The sequence below is a fragment of the Falco biarmicus genome, chromosome 6 (genome assembly GCF_023638135.1).
Source record: "Falco biarmicus isolate bFalBia1 chromosome 6, bFalBia1.pri, whole genome shotgun sequence".
Classification (NCBI taxonomy): Eukaryota; Metazoa; Chordata; class Aves; order Falconiformes; family Falconidae; genus Falco; species Falco biarmicus.
In genome coordinates, this window is record NC_079293.1 from 49,236,800 (window position 1) to 49,256,228 (window position 19,429).

Here is a 19,429-nt window from a genome sequence, read left to right on the forward strand (position 1 = left end):
AGAGATGGTGAGAGCTGGGGCTCCCTCCCTGGAAGATCCTTGAATGTCATTAATGAGACACAGTTGTTACCACTTTTTAAGTGAGTGTCCCCTCAAGTGTACATTGTATAAGCATTTGCTGTGCTGTGAGGGTTGCGGCCCTTCCTTGAGAGAGAAGATTGACACTCATAAGTGAAGGGAATTTCTTGGTCACCCTTCATATTTCTTCTAATCTGTGAAGATTTTGAAAGCATGTTTCAGTGGTGTAAATCTCCATGTTTAAACAACTAATACATGCTATTTGTGCAGTTTTCTTTTCTGAAACAGGTCTTTCAACATCTGTCTGAAGCATTTCAGCCCATTTCAATTTATTTGGCAATGAGACATGATTTCATTGCTGATGAGTAGCTTTGGCTCCAGGACGTTGTGGTAGTGGTAGCCATCTTAAATTCATCCTCAAGAGACAAACTTTGCTTCCCTCCCTTCTGAGGGCAAACACATGACTTCAGAAATACTTGTGTGCCCAGAGTTTGTCATCAGAAGCCTTCAAGTGGCAACACCAGTTGCAAGTACTTCTCCCTTCTGTTTCTCATTTGTGTTGAACAGCTCCATCTTTTCCATTTTGCCAGTGCACCTGAATGTGGGACTGCGCTGGGATGTGTCCGGGATTGATTCAGTTTAAAAAAGAGAAAAGCTTTTGAGCGCAGTTCAAACTGATTCAAACCAAGGCTGCTGTGGTGTCATACCTGCCACTGCCTTGCTTACATTGGCAATAGTGCTGCTGCACATACAGGGTGAGTTCACTGAGGGAAGCTCCCTTAAAATCAAGAGCAGTTTTTGGAGGGTAGGTTTTTGGTTATATCAGCCTTCTGAACTGCACACTTGGAAGACTGCTGGTGCTTCTGTTAGAAGAAGCTGGAGAGCTATGGCTTGTCACAAGGGAAGCTGAGAGTGCCGCTGAATAACAAACCAGATTTGTATTCGTTAAGCTGTTGTGAATCTTAATTTCTGGAATTTTTGATTGGATCATTTCTCTGGTGTAGTTCAGAGTGTAGCGCCTTGAATGCATCCTGGCATCCTGGCTTAAGTGAGGGGCATGATCTGCCATGCGAGAGGTTGAGAAAGAAACGATCAGAGCTGTGGGAACAGCAGTATCTTCCCTTTGTTTTGCAGCTGAATGCTTTGTGTTGTGAATTCTAACCTTCCATTATTTTTCTGGTTTTCTTCCCGCTATGTAAGCATAACAGATCTAGCATTATTTGACTCAGAGATTTCCCATGAGTGTTTCTGACCAGTAACTGATCAAAGGGACTTGCAGCAGTTCTTTTACAAGTGGATATAATATTTAGTCACCTAAAGTATATAGTTGCTAAAATAAGTATTTAAAAAACCAAACCAAAACCAGACAAAAAACCACACCTAAGTTAGATGTTCTCCTTCCTCCATGTTTTGGTAGGTTCTGTTTATCTCAAATATCCTTAGTTTTGAGGCTGAGTCTGTTCTGTAGTGCTTTTATCTTTTCTGACTTATTTTCCCTGCAGAAGTGTTTACCTCACTTCCTCCATAGGCAAGGTTTTTAACAATTTACTGTATTTCATGTCTTCAGGCCTCCATCATTTGGAGACTGTGTATAAATTTGGCAACTCACAATTAATAGCTTCTAATAGTTTGCTTAGCTGTACCACCCTTGGTGTTTTTCTTGAAAATATGTTTCCTGAAGGCTTGTTAAAACTTGTTTCTTTCTTGCTCTTCCTAACTGTATGTTTTTAATTTAACTCCCATTTAATCTGATGGTGTAGTATCAAGCATTGAAAGTGGAATATATATAATAGTTCTAAAAATACAGATAATTCCCTTGTTTTTCATACATGAAAAAAGATCTTGCAGTTTAAAAAACATACACAACATACATATATTGCTTTCTCCCCTATTTACAAGAACCCAGGGGGGTCATTCAGCACATCAGAAATGCCAACTGGCTGCTACAATTTTTTTTTTTTTTCACTTCTCTGAGTGTGTGGTTTGATGGAGTAGATGGTTATAAGTTTGTCAGAGTTTTGCGTTGAGGTAAATTTTGTCAATATTCACAATGAATGTCTGCTGAACAGCCACTAATACAAGCTTTACTTTTGTCAGTCTGCCAACACACACATTTTTCTGTCAGTTTTATTTGCTTAGTTATATATAGGTGCATGTAACTCACATTACAGCGTCTGTATTAATGGACTGGTAGTTAGTATCACAGTGCCTGGTATTATACCTTTGCTACATACCTGTTTCTGTGTAGCTATTCTTCAGTTACCAATCTTTTACATCTCTTGAGTAGTGTGGCTGACTGCCTTGCCCAGGCCATGCAGCTGTCCCCACATAGGGGAACAGCTTCTAGAATTACCCAAGGACAAACATTGTGGAGAGAAAACCATTTAAGAACAAACAGTACAAAAATCAAGCATCTTCTTTTTTTTTTTTTTTTTTTTTTTCTTCTCCATGCTTCTTTCATTTTTCTAGGGGTGAAGAACATTTTTACAACCACTAGTTAGCTTATTGGTATTTGTTTAGAGTCACGTCCTCCAAATTAGTTTTTTGTTGTTGTGCAATACAAAAGAACGGTGTTAACCTCCATGACTTATACCACAACTGAAGGTGAATAAAGTGAAAATAATTAGAAGAGATGAGTGAAAGAAGAGGAAAACGCGTACTTACTCAAGTCAAAACTACATTTTCTCCCTATGGAGCTGGCCCTTTTTTAATGGAAAAAAAAATCCTTTCACTTCCAAACCAGTTATCTTTTCTTGTATGTACTTTAGCCTTTTAGGAATTGAGTAGTTAATTTTGTCAAATCATTTTCTTTCCTTTTGGATGGGATTATTTAATAATTTATGTTACTTCATAAGTTGGACTAAATAAATAACAAAATATATCATCTTGCCAGCTTCTAGGCCTGTAGTATTTATCCTGTAATACAGTGACTGTGTTACAGAATGTGCCAGTTCTGCAGAATAGTGTTCAGCGGTAACCTTGAAGGTTACTCCCACAGTCACCATTTAATAGCTGGTGGGATCACCTGCCATCAGCTTGTGTAGAACCAGTTGTGGTTTGATCCTTCAGAACAAAATGCAAATTTGTGGTCTCACGTTTTTTTAAAGCAGCTTGCTTTAAAAAGCAGCTTGCTTTAAAAAAAAGCAGCTTTGGGTACTGGTGGTGGGGTTTTTTGGGTTTTTTTTTCCTTCTTAGAGTGTAAAAGGAGGGAATACTGCATTTTCCTTTGACCTGATGCAAGTTTGACAGGAAGGAAATCTGGTTAAGCTGAAAAATCCTGAAATTTGGTAGCCTGACTTTTCAAAGACTCGGTAGCTTACATTTCTTTCCATAAGATGTTTGGGCAGTCAGAATCCTCAAAACACAGTCTCTGAGTCTTTATTTGTTTTGTTGAAGATAATTTAAAAATAATGGATACTCACCTGAATTTTCCTTCTCTGCTTTCCTTGCTCTCCCTGTCTCCTTTTATCCTCACCTTCAGATGCTCTGCTCTGGAGCCTTGAGGAGTGGGGTTTTGAATAAACATAAAATGCTGAAGAGCTTGCTGCAGCATTGGTACACTTGGCTGTGCATGACTTCTTTCTGTCAACAGAAGAGACAGCTCAATGAAAGATGCATGAGAACAAGCAAATATTTTTCTGGTTGTCCAACTGTGGCTTAACACTTACACTTTATGTAAGTTAATGGAAACAGTTAGGAGAGAAAAATGATGAGTTAAATATTGACACTAAAATATGAGAGCCACTGTTAATAAGCTCATTTTTAAAAATTAATACCTGAACTTATTTCTATAATGTGAAAACAGAACTTGTTGTTGATTTTGAATTTGAGAAGGGCTATGCTTTCAAAGCAAGATCAAATACTTGTGGATCTTGCTTTCCTGTGTCTCGGGTCTAGTATGTTTTTGTCTCTTTAGGTATCTGTACTTAAGAAACATTTTACATCGCTGGGCATAGACTCAAAACAATATTAGAAGATGAGTTCAAGTAGCATCTCCCTTTGTTAAAGGGAAAATCCAGAGCAAAAATATTTTCAGCTACGCTTTGAGAGTGAAAGTAGGTAACTGCAGTTTGTTGATACTTAAGTGTCCCAGTAGTGCTAGAAATAATTCACCAGCAAAAATAAGTATTTTTTCAGAATCCAGTGTACTTCTATGATTAGCCCTTGCCCTGCTCTGAAAGAAAAGGTGCATAAAGTTTGATTATAGAAAAATCTGCAGGTAGAAATTTAGTTTGGATGAGTTTCATCTGGAAGGCCAAGTCCTCTTTATGTGGGGAGCACAAATGGAATTCAGACTAGTGATAAGATCATGCAAGTAACACCTAGCTCTTCTATAATGCTCTTCATCCTAGGCTCATATACATGCTTTACAATAGAGGTAGTAGCCATTACCCTGGTGTTTTCTGGTGGGGAAAAAGGCAAAAAATTTGGTTTTAACATGTGAAAAAGAGCAGACTTGGGGGACTGCTGTAATAGCAGAAGAAGGGAAAGTGTCTAAATTAGTTACTGATTTTCTTGAGGGAAGACTAGCATCCGAGTCTTTTGATTAGGTTATTTCTTAGGAAATACCGAGTGGGTGGAAATGAAGGGAAGGCGAATGGAAGGAATTAAATCTTAATATATAATATATGTAATCTTAATTCAGCCTATCTTTTGAGTGCTTGACACTACAGTCTTAAAAGTATTTTTTTATCCTGTCTACTGAATCAAAGTACAACATAAAGGAAATGTTGACCCTCAGTGATTTAAAGGTAAAATGTTCTTGTAGGGTATATTGTATTGAGAGAGAGTTGTTTGAATAATGACTGGCTTTATTCCTTTTGTGGTTATTATAGATTTTCACCTCACCCTGTCCAGCATTCCTAATGCAATTAGGACATTTTTAAGAGGAAAGGCCTTTGGTTTGTCTAATCTTGACAGTGATGGTAAATGGGACTTAAGTGAGAGAAGGTTGTTGGCCAAGTTACAGAAGAGTCCTTTTCTCAAACTTTTTATTCACTGCATATAAAATTAACGACAGAAATTGCAAACAGATTTTGTGCAAAGCCACTGAATCTGTAGTTGTCTGTGTTTTAAAATCCACTTAAAAAGTCATGGTACTTGCACAGTTCAAACAATTCTCTTCAGCGCTTACCTCATGCTGCTCTTAACTGATGTTTCGGAGGTTTTCAGTTTTCTCAGTACACCAGGTTTTTTTGTTTCTCTGTAGGATGAGTAAAGGCTTTCAACATAATACACATGCCGCTAATATAAAATGCCAACTCTTGAATGCAGGTGTTTGTTAGGAAGACCCCAGTGGGTATGGAAAAAACCCAAAACTTGACAGGATCAAGTTTGCTTATGGGATAAGCACAGAAATTCTTCTTCAAACCATTGTGTTCTGAAAGTTTTTCTAAATTTTCCTTTATATAAACTTTCTTTGGACTGTAATTGAGAAGCACCATAAATCTGGAAAGTCTAGGTGACATTTCTCACATCCTGTGATGAAAAAAATTGGTAGCAGCCATTATTTTTAAATCTTTAGTTAGTTGTAATGCTGAAAATTTCTGGTAGTGACTCACCAAACCTCATGGGCAGTGTTCTTGATAAGTGTTCTAGTCAAACAGTTTTGTAAATTACTTTATGACTTTGCCTTTATATCCATAAATTTGTTTTCTTATAGTTTTACTCTTTTTAAAAAAATATTATTGGTTGCATCTATGCTAGACTGAAAAAAGTGGTTAATTACTCAAAATGTGAGGTTAGTACAGTGCCATATGTAATATAAGACAACACCATTTTTCAGCTGTGATGAATGTAATGAATCCAATTCTTAATTTAAATGAGTTCTTTTTAGCAGTAACTGTATAGCTGCAATAACTCTGCATATGTGTGTGCACTTCAGATACAACTTCTGGAATATCCTGGACAGCCTTTTGCTTGGTCTCTCTTCTACTCTGTTTATGCTCTTCTGTATATAACTGACTTTGGGGAATTTTTTCTCCCTTTTTCAAATGGAGATTTTGAGTAGTCTTTAAAATTCATCTGTATTGATTCAGACTTCTAAGCTTTAATTTTGGAGTACCTTAGATCTCTTTAAACCAGTAATTTAAACCCTGGAGGAATCTTTTCAGTCTCCTTTGAGAGTGGTAAGTTTAGTACTGTACTTTCATGTTTGGAGCATCTTTCATAGGAGGAGAGTCTGAGAGAGCTGGGGCTGTTCAGCCTGGAGAAGAAAAGGCTCAGGGAGATCTTTCTGACATGTATAAATACTTGATGGGAAGGAATGAAGATGAGCGGGGCAGGCTCTTTACAGTAGTGTCTAGTGACAGGACCAGAGGCAACAGGCACAAACTGAAACACAGGTGGTTTCCTCTGAACATCAGGAAACACTTTTTCACTGTGAGGATGACCAAGCCTTGGCACAGGTTGCAGAGAGATGGTGGAGTCTCCATTCTTGGAGATACGCAAAAACTGCCTGGATACAGTCCTGGACAACTGGCTGTAGGTGACCCTGCTTGAGCGGGGTGCTTGGACCAGGGAACGTTCAGAGGTCCCTTCCAACCTCAGCCATTCTGTGATTCTGTTTGCGTGCCTCTGGTTCTAACTCTTGTGTCAGCTCTGTCACTGAGACCCTTCCCTGCTGTCACTAAGAGTTGTAGAATCTTTGTTTAAGAGTTTGCTCCAGTGACTATGGCCAAAAGAAAATTCTGTGGTTTTCCCCCCTAATGTATCTTCCTGGATACATTTCATTAGTTACACATGTCAACTGTGAAGAGTTTTGGGAACTTGGGAAGTGAAAAAGATTTTATAGTTTGTATTTGTGTATCAGATACGTATGTGTGTGTCTGAGTATTGCATACTTAATATAGATATTTTATAGAAGTTCAATGTAAAATCCTTAATCATAATGCTTTCATAATGCTTTGATTACTGTTAACAATATTCCTTGTATCTTCAAGTTGCGTTTTGGTTTAGTTTATTCACATTTTTTTTTCTTTTTGTGTGTGTGTATGTGCTTTGTGTTGCAGAGTTGGAAGAATCCAGGGATTTCAAGCTTTGAATGACAGGCGTCTTACAAGATTACCACAGCTAAACTGAAAATGCAGATGCAGCTCTGAGTACCAGATTGAGTGAGCTGGTGTGTGCACTCCGTGTACATGAAGACACACATGTTTTTGTCATCACGTAGACTTACTCTTGCATATTCCTAAGAGCTTTGCAATTGATGAAAATTAATTTGAGGACCAGATGGAGCACCTTTACAGCAAAAGAATCAGTACCCCATGGAAAGACACCTGCCAGTAATGTTCAACTTTCCACATGGTCTTCACGGGTGAAAAAAGTTAGCAAGAAGAGGAAGAAAAAACACCCTCTGCAGAGAAAAAGCCTGGCAAATACCTCTACAATCTCAGTCAGTAGCTGTGAGGGAAACAGAAGAACACGGAGGGTAGAGGAAACTGATTGTGTTATTGCAGAGGAATAATGTATGGTCATTGGCACGTTTTACTTTGGGCTCCATAGATTGTGAATGGACTAATTGTGACCATATGTTGAGTAATGATGACTGGAAGTGAATAAGTTGAGGAACTATGGGACAAGTCTGGGCATTGAACTGAGCAAACCTCGTTGTCCTTCTTGAGTTAACCAGGTCATCAAACTTGCATATTCTTTCTCCCTCTCCTTTTTCCTCTTTTCACTTAGTGTGGTATAAATACGAATTAATTGAGCTCATAAATGTTATTCAAATAAAACAATTGGAATACTTCATATGTTTCCTTCTTGTACAGCTGCAAATGTTGTGTCTGGAACTATGAATCTGTGCTGTAGACAAGCATCAAGAAGGAAAGATCCAATCAAACAAGCAAGGAAAATACCTAGAGAAATAGCGAACCCAGGAAGTCAGATTTTTAATGCTGCTTCTCTTTCTTTTTTAGATGATTATATTTCTTCCTTCCTTGAATTTTAGAAGATTTTGAAAGAGTGCTTACTTGATGTGCTTTAATTCTGGCATTTGTTTTTTACAGTAGGATGAAAAGTCTGTGATTCCTTGTAGCAGAAAAAAGGGAAAAGTAAAGGAAAAACAGCTTGACATTTTAGCCTGTTTCAGAGGAGAGAGAACTTCATGGTTCACCTGAGGCAAACTTATCTGCTTTGAAAGCTAAAAGCTTTAGAGCATTTTTGATTCTGCTATAAATGAAGAGGGGGTTTCTTTTTCATTCGTGTGTGGCAGCAAAAAGTGGGAAAGCAGGCAAGATAGCGTGATAAACAGTTCAGGCTGTGTTGGGTCTCTGGTGGAAAAAAAGTGCTGCAATGAAAATTGGATTGGCTTTGGATTGCAAAAACTTGTGAGTCCAACGAGCAGTTCAGTACCAAGAGGGATTTCCCAGCTGGCCTGGCACACCAGTGCCTGCACAAGTTTGGGTCTGTTGTTTCGCACGGTTTGTGTGCCTTTTTTTCCCTTTATGCAATCTCTTTCAGCTTTAGCAGCAGAAATACATCAAATGGAAAAGATATGCCAGAGGGCAGCTTGGAAAAGATGAATGTCATATATGTACATATATATGTATGTACGTGTGTTTAAATTTCTGCAACTGAACTTTTGAAGAAAATCTGACTGGAGGAAATCTTAAAAGCCTTAAGTTACTTGAAACCTACACATTTGCAACTCTTTGTCTCTGGAATTGCATTACGCTAAACTGGAATCTCAGGCTGTATAAAGATTATATCAAGTTGAGCAAAAAGATGACTTAACCATTTCTTGAGCGCCTCTTACGAAGTAGCTGTTTCTCCAAAGGATAAGTGCACCCTCACTCTACAGACTCAAAAACAAAAATGAACCTGAATTTTTTTTTAAGTGTTACTTTTTCTTAGCCAACTGCCATCATCTTTTATAGAGGAATTTTTCACTATGCATTTGGCGGATATTTATAAACACTGACCCCATCCTCCTCCCTTTCAATGATCTATCCCAGGTCAGTCTTATCAATTAAAAAAAAAAATTGATTTAAATTTTGTGCACTAGACATATTACTTTCTTATGTCAAAAAATAAAATATTTAAAAAGCATGTATGCAGCAGTGGAACATGGGCCTGTTCTTTGCAGCGATTCCAACATCCTCTGCCTCTCCTGGAAAGGGAGAGTCCCCAAAAGTGAGAAGGAGAAACCGGTATGCAGGAGGCGGTACTATGAGGAAGGCTGGTTGGCAACAGGCAATGGCAGAGGAGTTGTAGGCGTCACTTTTACTTCCAGCCATTGCAGGAGGGACCGGAACACCCCTCAGAGAATCAACTTCAATTTGAGGGGCCACAACAGTGAGGTAAGCAAAACATGTGTTACACTTTAAAGGAAACAATAGCAGTCTGTTTGGTTTTTTGTTGTGGTTTTTTTTTTAATATTTCTGCTTGAAATTTGACAGGGTGGTATGAAGGAGGCTCAAGACTAACCCAAATGTGATTGGGAACTGCTGGAGTCTTTCTAGTAAATTAAAAGTGTGGAGGCTGATGGTGGGGAGGTGCACTGGAAATGGGTCTGTTTTTTGTTTGCCCTATTTTCTCTTTCATTCTTCGTGCCTTCCAGTTTTCAGGCAAATTCAATAAATGCATGCTAAGGGAGTTAAGAGTTGTGATAGTTGACCACTTTTACACAGGATTAACATCTGGCTTGGAAGACTAATGAAAAGGCAGGGGAGTGGGAGAGGAGCTCATTTGAAGTCTGCCACTTTTTCAGAAGCTGCAAACTGGAATGGCCTGTGGGAGGGCATAGTTGTCATCTCTAGAAAAACTTTCAGTTTTGTTAGAAGAACAGGCAATTGGGACTTGTCAGAAAAATGTTAAGATGCCCTGCAGTAAAATGCTGTAACTTCAGAGTGCAAGGCAATGTCGTGACTACAGTGATGCAAAAACTTTTCCATTCATTTTTTTTGAAAGAGATAATTCTGTTGCTAAAAGCTGCTATTTCAGCTGTGCTTTATCATCTTCCTGGCATGTATTTCTTTCTCTGCATAATGCTTCATGGAAAGTGCAGATGATGCCCAGTAGCACACAGAGTGTCTTGGACAAGTGCGAGGACTTTGTTTCTGCTTTTTGGTTAGGCTTTGTTTGGATGTGCTCTTTGAAGAGAATCTGTCCAAATCCAAGCTTTGCTTTTAGGTTAATGGGTGGAATGACATTGTATGTACTGAAATTAAAACCAAAGATACAAAGTGGTTTTTCTTCTTTGTGCGGTTTACTGGTTGGATTGTAATAAATGTTGCCCTTGTGGCATAAGCGGCACCAAGGATTTAGAGGTGGGTAGATTGGTTCCAGTGTAACATTAATAACAATGCTCTTTTTAAGGGAAAAAAGAAGAAGTAGGGCATAAATATTTAGTCTTAAATAATTGCTTCCACACGCTTTGTCTATATGCAGGTGCATGGGTGTATTCTAAAGTATGTAGACTTTTATATTTATAGATGAGAGACAGATTCACATACATATATTTCTGTCAGGTTCATTCAGAAAAGAACAGCCACCCTTTCCCAAAGGGAAGAATGATGTTTGAGTCCAGCATTTTGTTTTGAACCTTCTCTAGCTGTCACTATAATTTTCAATTGCAAATTGCATTTTGTGTTTGAAGTGTGTGATACAATGATTGCTTTTCATTTCTCCATATTTTCTTCTCTAACTTTTCTGTGAACCTGGGCACCTATTTATATCTTTTTGCATAGTATGTGTCTTGGAAACAATGGAGGAAGTGCTGTTTATGGCAATGTGAAGTCTTGTTGCAGGACGTGGAAATAGAAGACTAGGTTTAAGAATGTGGCAGTTAAGTGGAGAAGATGCTGATGTGCATACTGCCCTTTGGTTTTGGCGGGTTTTGCTTTGTTTACTCGGTTGGCCATTAGATTTTCTTTCTTGGTCACCTCATCCTTGCTGTGTGGATTGAGCTGTGGTGTTGGCACATCCTTTCACCTAACAGTGATTGGCACGAGAGAAACTTGCCAAATGAAAGGAAAATGTTCTGTATGATTTTTTTTTTTTAATTTGGGTGCTTAAAATGTGCTGGGTCAAGCTTGTCATTAATAAAAGGTTGTGTTTCTGTAAATAATCTTCCTGACAGCAGGAATTGTATGAATGACCAGAACAGAGACTGTCAAATAATTTCTCTACATGCTACTACAAAACTGGTATGGTGGGGTTGTACTGCAGGAAGAAAAGTGGCACAATTACCTTTCTGTCATGAGTCTGTGGCTGCTATCAGATTTTCCTGCTGGCATTTTTTTTTGAGCATCTGTGCAGATAAAAGTTCATCCTTACAAGATGCTATGTTATACAACGTGCTTCACCAGGCTTACTGAATCCTTTTGTAGGAGAATCCTACTGATTTTGGTAGGAATGAAACTGTAATACAGGATTTGTTAGTTGTGAAAGGTGTATAGTTCAGTATAGACAACACGATTATTTTTTTCTTTAGAAAACACGTTTCCTTCTAAAGCTTCCTTTTGAAAGATTCTTTAAAAGAAAGAAAATGCGGAACACCACCACTTATTGCTAATATTTGCATAAGAAGTAGTAAATGTTTTGTTTTCCCATTCTTATGTTAAAAAGCAAGCCAACAACCATGTGTCTTCTGTATACCAGGTTACACAATGGAAAATGCTAATTTTGCAAGTGTATCCTGGTATATGTGTCTGATCAAAGCTACATTTATTGTACAGAATGTGCCCAAAGGGATGTGATTGACTCAAAACTTTAAGAGCCTGTGTGTTTCACTGACCACTTCTAGGAGCATGTTTTATTGTCTTGTTCCCAGAAATGGTGATTTATACCTCTGTGTGTTTTTCTTGGGAGTAAAGCTAGGGTGACAAGTCAAGTTTATTGCTTTTCTAACATACACTGCTGCTTTAATATTAGTATGCATTCAGTTATGAAGTGTGAAATGCTGTAATGAACAGAGCAGAAGAGTGAAAATACAGAAGCTAGATGCTTTCCATTTGGGGTATAATTAGCAATATGCAGTGGGCAGAGCTGTATATTGTATTTCAGTTTTAGGGTGAAAATCTGGAAGAGGTAATGCGGCAGTGCTGTGCTTTTGGCAAGAACGTGAGACTATTTTTAAGTGAGTTGTGAAGGTGGATGCTAGTGATGTATTTTTATGATTGCTGAAGAGATTCACTGAAATGGTCTTTTGGTACACAGTTACTTTTTTGACTCTTAATAGCATACCTGTAGCATATCAGAAGAAATAAGAATGAAGAATCCCCAGGACTGAATTACGGACACACATGTTGCAGTGGTGGACTTGCATGATTCATCGCAATGAACAATAATTGAGAATGAAATGCTTTGTAGTGTAAGCCAGGCTTGTGTTTTTACAACTGCTTCAAGGTTGGTTTTTAGAGTTTGCAGCTAAGAATTGGCTGCCATATTATTTTAATTAAAAACCTTGTGTTTTTTATAGTTTCTAAGGAGAACCACAGGGATTAAAATAAGTATATTCCATTTATTCTGTGGCAAGATGTGAAAATACTGGTTTTGTGATATTTTTTTTTAACTTTGGCATTGTATTTACAGTCCTGATTCTCATTTATGTAAGTCTCAGCATTCTAAAAATGAAAATTTAAATAGTCACATACCAAAGCCAGCAGCAACTTTGAAGGGGAAGAGGAAATGTGTGTTACGCAGCAGCTGTGCAGCTACAGCATGTTTCACATGTCAAAGGAACATGTTGCATCTCTGACCATGGGATGGGGGTGTCTCTGTGAGGGTAAGCAGTGGATGGAGCAGATGTGCATGACTGCAGAGGCATGTGGTTCATTTTGGCTTTGCAGCATCTCCCTTGGTGTGGGAGGCTGGTGTTTGCTTGGTTTCTTTCTTAAGTCTGGCAGGAAGATGGGCCATTGTACCACAGTGTGGGAATTAGCAGCCAGGGGTACAGCAGAGGTGCAGCGGCCTAAAATACCTTCCCCTCCTCTGGGTGTGTAGATGCAGTGTTGTGCAGAAATTAGAGTGAAATTTAGAAGTCTTTGATTTTGACCTAACTTGACTTTCCTTGGCTGCACTGGGAAACAGTGTTAGAAAAGTAATTGAGCACATTCCTTTTATGACTCTTATTATTTCTGTGATAAATTAAGGATTAAATTAAAAATATCTGGTCACTTCAACAAGGTCAGGGTTTTACCCAGTGTGAGTAGTAGGCTCTGAAGCATGCCAGGCTGAATATATGTTTTATAATACCATGGAGACACTGGCTTTCAGCTTCTGGTCCAGCCTAAGGTTTCTGGGGAGACATTTCAAGGGGCTCTGTGAAAAATAATTAGAAAAAAAGCCCAAACTTATCCTCAGTGGGCTTCAATTAGCCTTACAGGGAACTTCCCTTCCAGTCAAAGATTTACAGGAAGTCTGCAAATCGAACTGGTTGGATGGTGCTGCTGTAGGTATTTCTTTTAATGGGTTCTGTTGTGTCTAGTGTATTAAGAAGGTAACAGTTTCTGGGGCACTTAATATTTCTCAGATTATTAGTGTTAAAATGTGTTTTGCAGGTGTATATTTTGTTTTCACTGCGGTAACTAAAAAGATGTCTTTGATATATTCAATCAGATTCAGTGTGCTAATTGCTGGACTGAAGCATTAAAATGTAACACAAGAATATGCAAATTCAAATGCAGTGAATTAGGTAACACGCTGAATACATTGTTGTGTATATATAACCTTTTTTACTGTAAATATAAATTACTCACTTATTTACATTTGACCATTATTTGAGTGTCCTAAGTGTATGACTACAGCTGCAAAAAACACCCTGTGTTGTTTAGCACAGGATTTAGAAGTAGATAAGGACATAAACATATCCCGGCTGGACTGTCAAATGAATTATTTTTAGTTACAGCTTTTCAAAGGAATGCTATCCTTTAAAAATATTCAATAAATGTTGCTTTTCATGCTACATTAGTTATGGAATTCTGCACAGTTCTTGGGTTTGTTTTGTTTTAGAGTACAAGAAGGTCACAAATCATTTTTCCTGTTTTAAAAAGAAAGCTTTTCTTTATTCTGTTCACCTTTTTGGTCTTCTATATGAAAAACTCTGAGCAATTCTGGCATAGCAGATTCTTTCCAGAAGTTTATTGCTTGTATAGAAAATAAATTTTAAAACCCAAACAAATAAACATTTTCAGTAGTGTTTCTTGATTTTTAGTGTCACTGGTAAGAATATAGAAAAAATACAGGAAAACTTTTTGGTTTTTTAAACTTTGTTGGTTTAATTGTAACTGGGATTTGAACCTTAAATGTGATTGTCATTATGATTCATAGACAGAAAAAACAAGTCAGCACATGAGTCTTGACAGCATGGGTACCTTGTGTCAAATGTTGCCTTCAGACATGGCTGGAACAGTTGTTACTGGTGAACACTGAAGAAATCTTGAAGAGGTAGAGCGATACCATAGCTATAGAAACCTCAGAGGTACAAGACATACACTGATGTAAACTGCAGTGGTACTGCAGATCTTCTCTCCTGTTTTTCTGTCACTGCACAGAGAAGACAGGACAACGTTTGTTGGCAGAAATACTGTCTTTTTGTTAAAGCAAGCTTGTATAATTGGAAAAGACAAACAAGCTTTTGGGCATACAAGGTTCTGAAGAAGGACTTGTGTTTCTGAAAGCTTGCCTAGTTTTTACAACCCTGCTAGCTGATAGCAATGCTAAATGTGTCTACACACCATGCCCTTCCTCTGTCCTTAAACTGTTACGGCTGCAGAAAAACAGTGCTGCAAAGACAGGCAGGATTAGTGCTTCTGTGGGAAGTGACTTGTAGGAGAATAGGTTCTGTGCCTGCCTGGGCTGGGTCTGTTAAATTTGTATTGTGGCTGTTACTGTCAGGCTTTTCTGGCTACTTGTTTTCAGAAAGGACAAACACATTGGGATTTCAGGGAGGCTCTTTATTAAACCTTCTAGAACTGTCTGCTCTGCATTTGGTCTGGGTGCTCAAGTGCTTTAGTTTTCTTAAAGCAAGTATTAAAGGAACCAAAATACGTTTAATACCTCCTTTTTAGTCTTTTTTTCACCAATCTTTTAAACTTTTGGTGAAGCTTAAACATGCTCTGTGGCATGCAAGAATTGTCTTTCATAGCCTTCTCTTAAGAGAATTAGCGAAGGAAATAAATGGAGCTGGAAGTTGGAAGGGACTGATCCTTGTCACTTAAGTGACAAATAGTCCTGCTGCTTCCCATTTCTCTGCCCTACAGCAGTTTGCAAAACCCCAAGGTACTAAACTGTACCCATAAACCTTCTGTATACTTTGTATTCCTTTAAGAAGCGTGACCCACTTTCAATGTTGACCCACTTTCAATGTGTCTTTTATCTTTTCTTTGAGATATTATGTTTTCCAGCCACACCCAGCTTCTACTTCTACAAATATTTGCCCCTGTCTGTCTGTCCATCTTTTTCAGTTGCCTCAGAATCCCAGCCTCTGTGTGAGCTCTCCAAGTCTGGGGGGTTTGGCGGCTCAATGCACTCTCCTCTTGCTAAGGTACCGGATGATATTTGTTCTTACAGAGCTATGTGGCTTTGAGACAAGCCATCCAATACTGCTACTGTGATGAGTAATGAGAGCTGGTAATGCTGCATTGATGGGCTTCTTGAAAGTTGCTTTTGTAGGTCATGCGCACAGAGTGTTTCCTGCAAAGGATAGGTCATCTGCTCAGGAAGATTTTAAATTACACTTTTTCTGGTTTGTTTTAATAAGCATCTAGAAAATCATCCCTCAAGGCTGGGTAAAAAAGGGGTATATGACATGAGAACAGTATTACAATCTTTTAAACAAAACTGATTATATTTGTGAGCAGGTCATCAATATGGATTTACATTTTACCGTGCTGTAACACATGGCTACAGTTTTATTAGATAATTCTACTCAAAAAATTTTGAAGTGAAATCAAGTTCACCTTTATCAGAAGTGAACCCTAAGCTTCTATTCATGTTAAATTGTTGAAAGATAACAACGTGCATATTTCAAGATGATGATGCACCCAAGGGATGTTTCTTGCCTTTTGAATTAAGGTGAAGATGCTCTTTGGATTGGAGCAATTGTTCAGCATGATAATTTGGGTGTTCAGGGAAGATAAATGCATTTTCTTTAACAGAAGTTTAATAATGAAGACCTATAGATGTAGTGAATAGGTTGGATTACTACTGACAGTTAATACCTAAGCTTGGAATATGAACACCTTCTGAATAAGGAAGGTCACAACTCAGTATGTAATTCTGAAGGCCTTGCATACGCATACATAAATACTGAGCATCTGAGTGGTGGAGAAATTGGGTTTTATGATAGCATTTCTGAACCATAATAATAATTAAGGACACTGACTTGGTTTAAACGGTTCCCAGAGGAATTAATCAAATTACAGATAGTCTGAACAGATAAGATACCCATTACAAACCATAAACATTTCACAATATAATTGAACATAGAGCACCAAGTAATTGCTTGTCAAGTATAGCTGGAATGTAGTAGGACAGACAAAAGAAATTTTATAGGCACTTGTCCTTGGGCAACCAGCATCTCTGCTCTGATAGCAATCTTTATGAACATGTGTGAACTTCTGAGGGAGTGCTCAGTATTCTCTTTGCATTAGAAACTTCTTTAAAGAGAAGTAATCCACATGTGTAATGAAAATGTTACAGGAAATAATAAAAATGAAGTTGAATTGGGGAAATGTTTGTGAATTTTCAAAAAGTGCATGTTTTAGGTTTCCAAAATAGAATTGTGATGTTCCAGTTCTGGAATTATTTCACAGATTAGTATAATGAAAAATAGTAGCCTTATACATTGCTTAATTTTTTTGCATTTTAAGGAAATTAAATGCACATAGATGACTTTACTAATGAAGAAAATACAGCTTTGTTTAGCATGGTCAGAATGAAATGAAACTGCAAAGTACAGTAGATTTCTTCTGCTATTCAAAAGGGACACTGGCGGGAAGGAGTTCACACCCCTTGCCCTGATTAACAGCAGGGTTCTCAGCTTGGTCGAAGATGTGCCTTGGTGGGTCCCGATTTGGCAATTTTGGTGGCTGTTCTCTGCAGACAACAGACAGCACTGTCCCCCATAAGGCTCTCACAGAGAAGCTGTTGATGTGCAGGCTGGGTAAGGAGATGGTAAAAGTGAATTGAAACATGGCTGAATGGCTGGGCCCAGAGGGTGGTGATCGGTGGCACAAACTCTTATTTGGAGTCCAGTGAGTGTGGTATATCCCAGGGATCAGTCCTGGGTCCAGTCCTGTTTGACATCTCCATTAATGATCTGGGTGATGTGGCAGAGTTCACTCTCAGAAAATGTGCAGATGACACCAAGCTGAGACAAGCAGCTGATACACCAGTGATCAGCACACCAGTGGCTGATGGTTGTGCTACCATCCAGAGGGACCTTGACGGACTGGAGAAATGGGCTGACAGGAACCTCATGATAGTTCAACAAGAAGTGCCAAGTGCTGCACCTGGGAAGGAAGAACGCCATGCACCAGTATATGCTGAGGGCCACCCAGCTGGAAAGCACCTTTGCAGTAAAGGACCTGGAGGGTCCTGGTGGATGCCAAGTTGAACAGGAGTGAGCAATGTACCCTTGTGGCAAAGAAGGCAAATGGTGTCTTCAGCTGCATTAGAAGTATTGCCAGCAGGTTGAGGGAGGTGATCCTTCCCCTCTGCACAGCACTGGTGAGGACACACCTGCAGGACTGTGTCCACTTCTGGGGTGTTCTCCAGTCCACGAGAGACATGGACATACTGGAGAAAGTTCAGCAAAGGGCCACAAGGATGGTGAAGGGGCTGGAACATCTCATGCATGAGGAAAGGCTGAGACAGCTGAGACTGTGCAGCCTGAAGAGAGGGCTTGGGAGGATCTTATTAATGTATAGAACTACCTCTGAGGGGAGGGTGCAAAGATGATGGAGCCAGGCTTTTGACAGTAGTGCCCAGTGACAGAGGCAATGACCACAAACTAATCCACAGGAGGTGCCCTGTGAACATCAGGAAACAGTTTTTCAGTGTGAGGGCAACTGGCTCAGGTTGCCCAGAGAGGTTGTGGAGTCTCAATCCTTGGAAATACTCAAAAGCTGTCTGAACATAGTCCTGGGCTATCAACCCTGTGTCCCTGCTTAAGCAGGGAGCTTGAACCTTCCAAAGGTTCCTTGCAACTCCAGCCGTTCTGTGATTCTGTGAAATCTGTTTGTAGATCTAGGTGAAATCTTTTGTGCCTAAACTGGTGGAACAACATCAAAACCACAACTCTTGAAGGCAGGCAGGAAGCGCTAAATATGCAAAAGTGTGGAGAGAAGCTATTAAAATTTGGCTAAAATGAGAGAACAAACTGATGTGCTAGAGAAGGCAGAGAGCATTTTTTCTGAGGATAAATACAGATGATATTCCAAGTAGTCAAGCAGTTGGAGAGCATAGTCAAAATCCTCATGAGGAATTTTAGGCAGAGGTAATTAAAATGCAGAAGAAAGTCAAAGCTGTTGGATGTGAGGGTAACTTCACGAGAGGAGCAAAATTGGGGAAGGAAAATAGTTGCTATACTGAAGAGGAGAAGAAACTGTTTAGATGTCATGCCCCTTGGAAAGAAGTTGTAGAAGAAGCTGCAGCGCATAAGTCTTGTTTTAAGCTTTAGAAATACGCAACCCTGCTTAAAACAAAGCAAGAAAAAAAATTAACTAAATGTAGACAGTGAAAGATCTGACTCCTGGTGGAAATTGTATCACAAGATAGCAGTGCACAAATTACTGAGCTGGCTCATCTGTGTGTAAAATGAGAAAATGGCAAGTAACTGTTTTGTCAAGAAAAGACAAGCCAGAACTGTGAAGAAACCTGCAGCAGCAGGTCGTCACTGCCTGGGATAGGTGTGTACGTGTGCCTGTGTGCAGAAGAGACAGGCGTAGCTGCAGTAGAGCCAGTCTCAGAAATGTTGTCCAAGCTGAAAATGACATTGGCTTTTGTGAAGCTGAGCAAATGTGTCAGGGCATCTGGCATTCACTGACAGGCAGCAGAAGGCAGCATCCAGTTCCACAGACGTAGTTTCCAGAGAGGATAATGGCCAGCAGCAGAAGACACAACTGAAGGCTGATTACCAGCAGCATGGTGACCTTCTGAAGTTAATGTCCTGAGTAGTGTCCTGGAGGGGAGGCCAAGCATAAGAACCTGCAAGAGTTGTTGCAGAAGTTGAGAAAAAGGCAGTGTTTCAGCCTGTTGAGAAAGAAATCCATCATCTGATTAAGATGGAAGAAGGAAAGACACGGGGTTCTTCCACCCAGGGAGGAGACGGCTTTAAAGCCTTTAATCTGAAAGGAGCTAGAGGAATTTGGGTTTCACCGAAAATCTTGATTCCACCAAAAGGAATGTATCAAGGTCGTTCTTCAGGTAGAGACAAAACAGAGGATTGTGTCAGTGGAAAAAAAGA

General features: G+C 39.1%; 1 protein-coding gene across 9 annotated transcripts in view; it reads left to right on the forward strand.

Moving 5' to 3' along the window:
• TULP4 (TUB like protein 4) overlaps positions 1-19,429 on the forward strand; it is a 179,978-nt gene that overhangs the window by 36,888 nt on the left and 123,661 nt on the right. For 7 of the 9 annotated variants that reach the window (XR_008822606.1, XM_056343920.1, XM_056343916.1 and 4 more), the window contains one exon: positions 7,029-9,317. Coding sequence is in view for 8 of the 9 variants with exons in the window: in XM_056343920.1 (XP_056199895.1) it covers positions 9,066-9,317 (252 nt within the window). In the remaining variant the exon portion in view is untranslated. Of the gene's footprint in view, positions 1-780; positions 3,694-7,028; positions 9,318-19,429 lie in introns of those variants that run through there. The other 2 variants (XM_056343924.1, XM_056343923.1) reach the window with 2 other exon arrangements.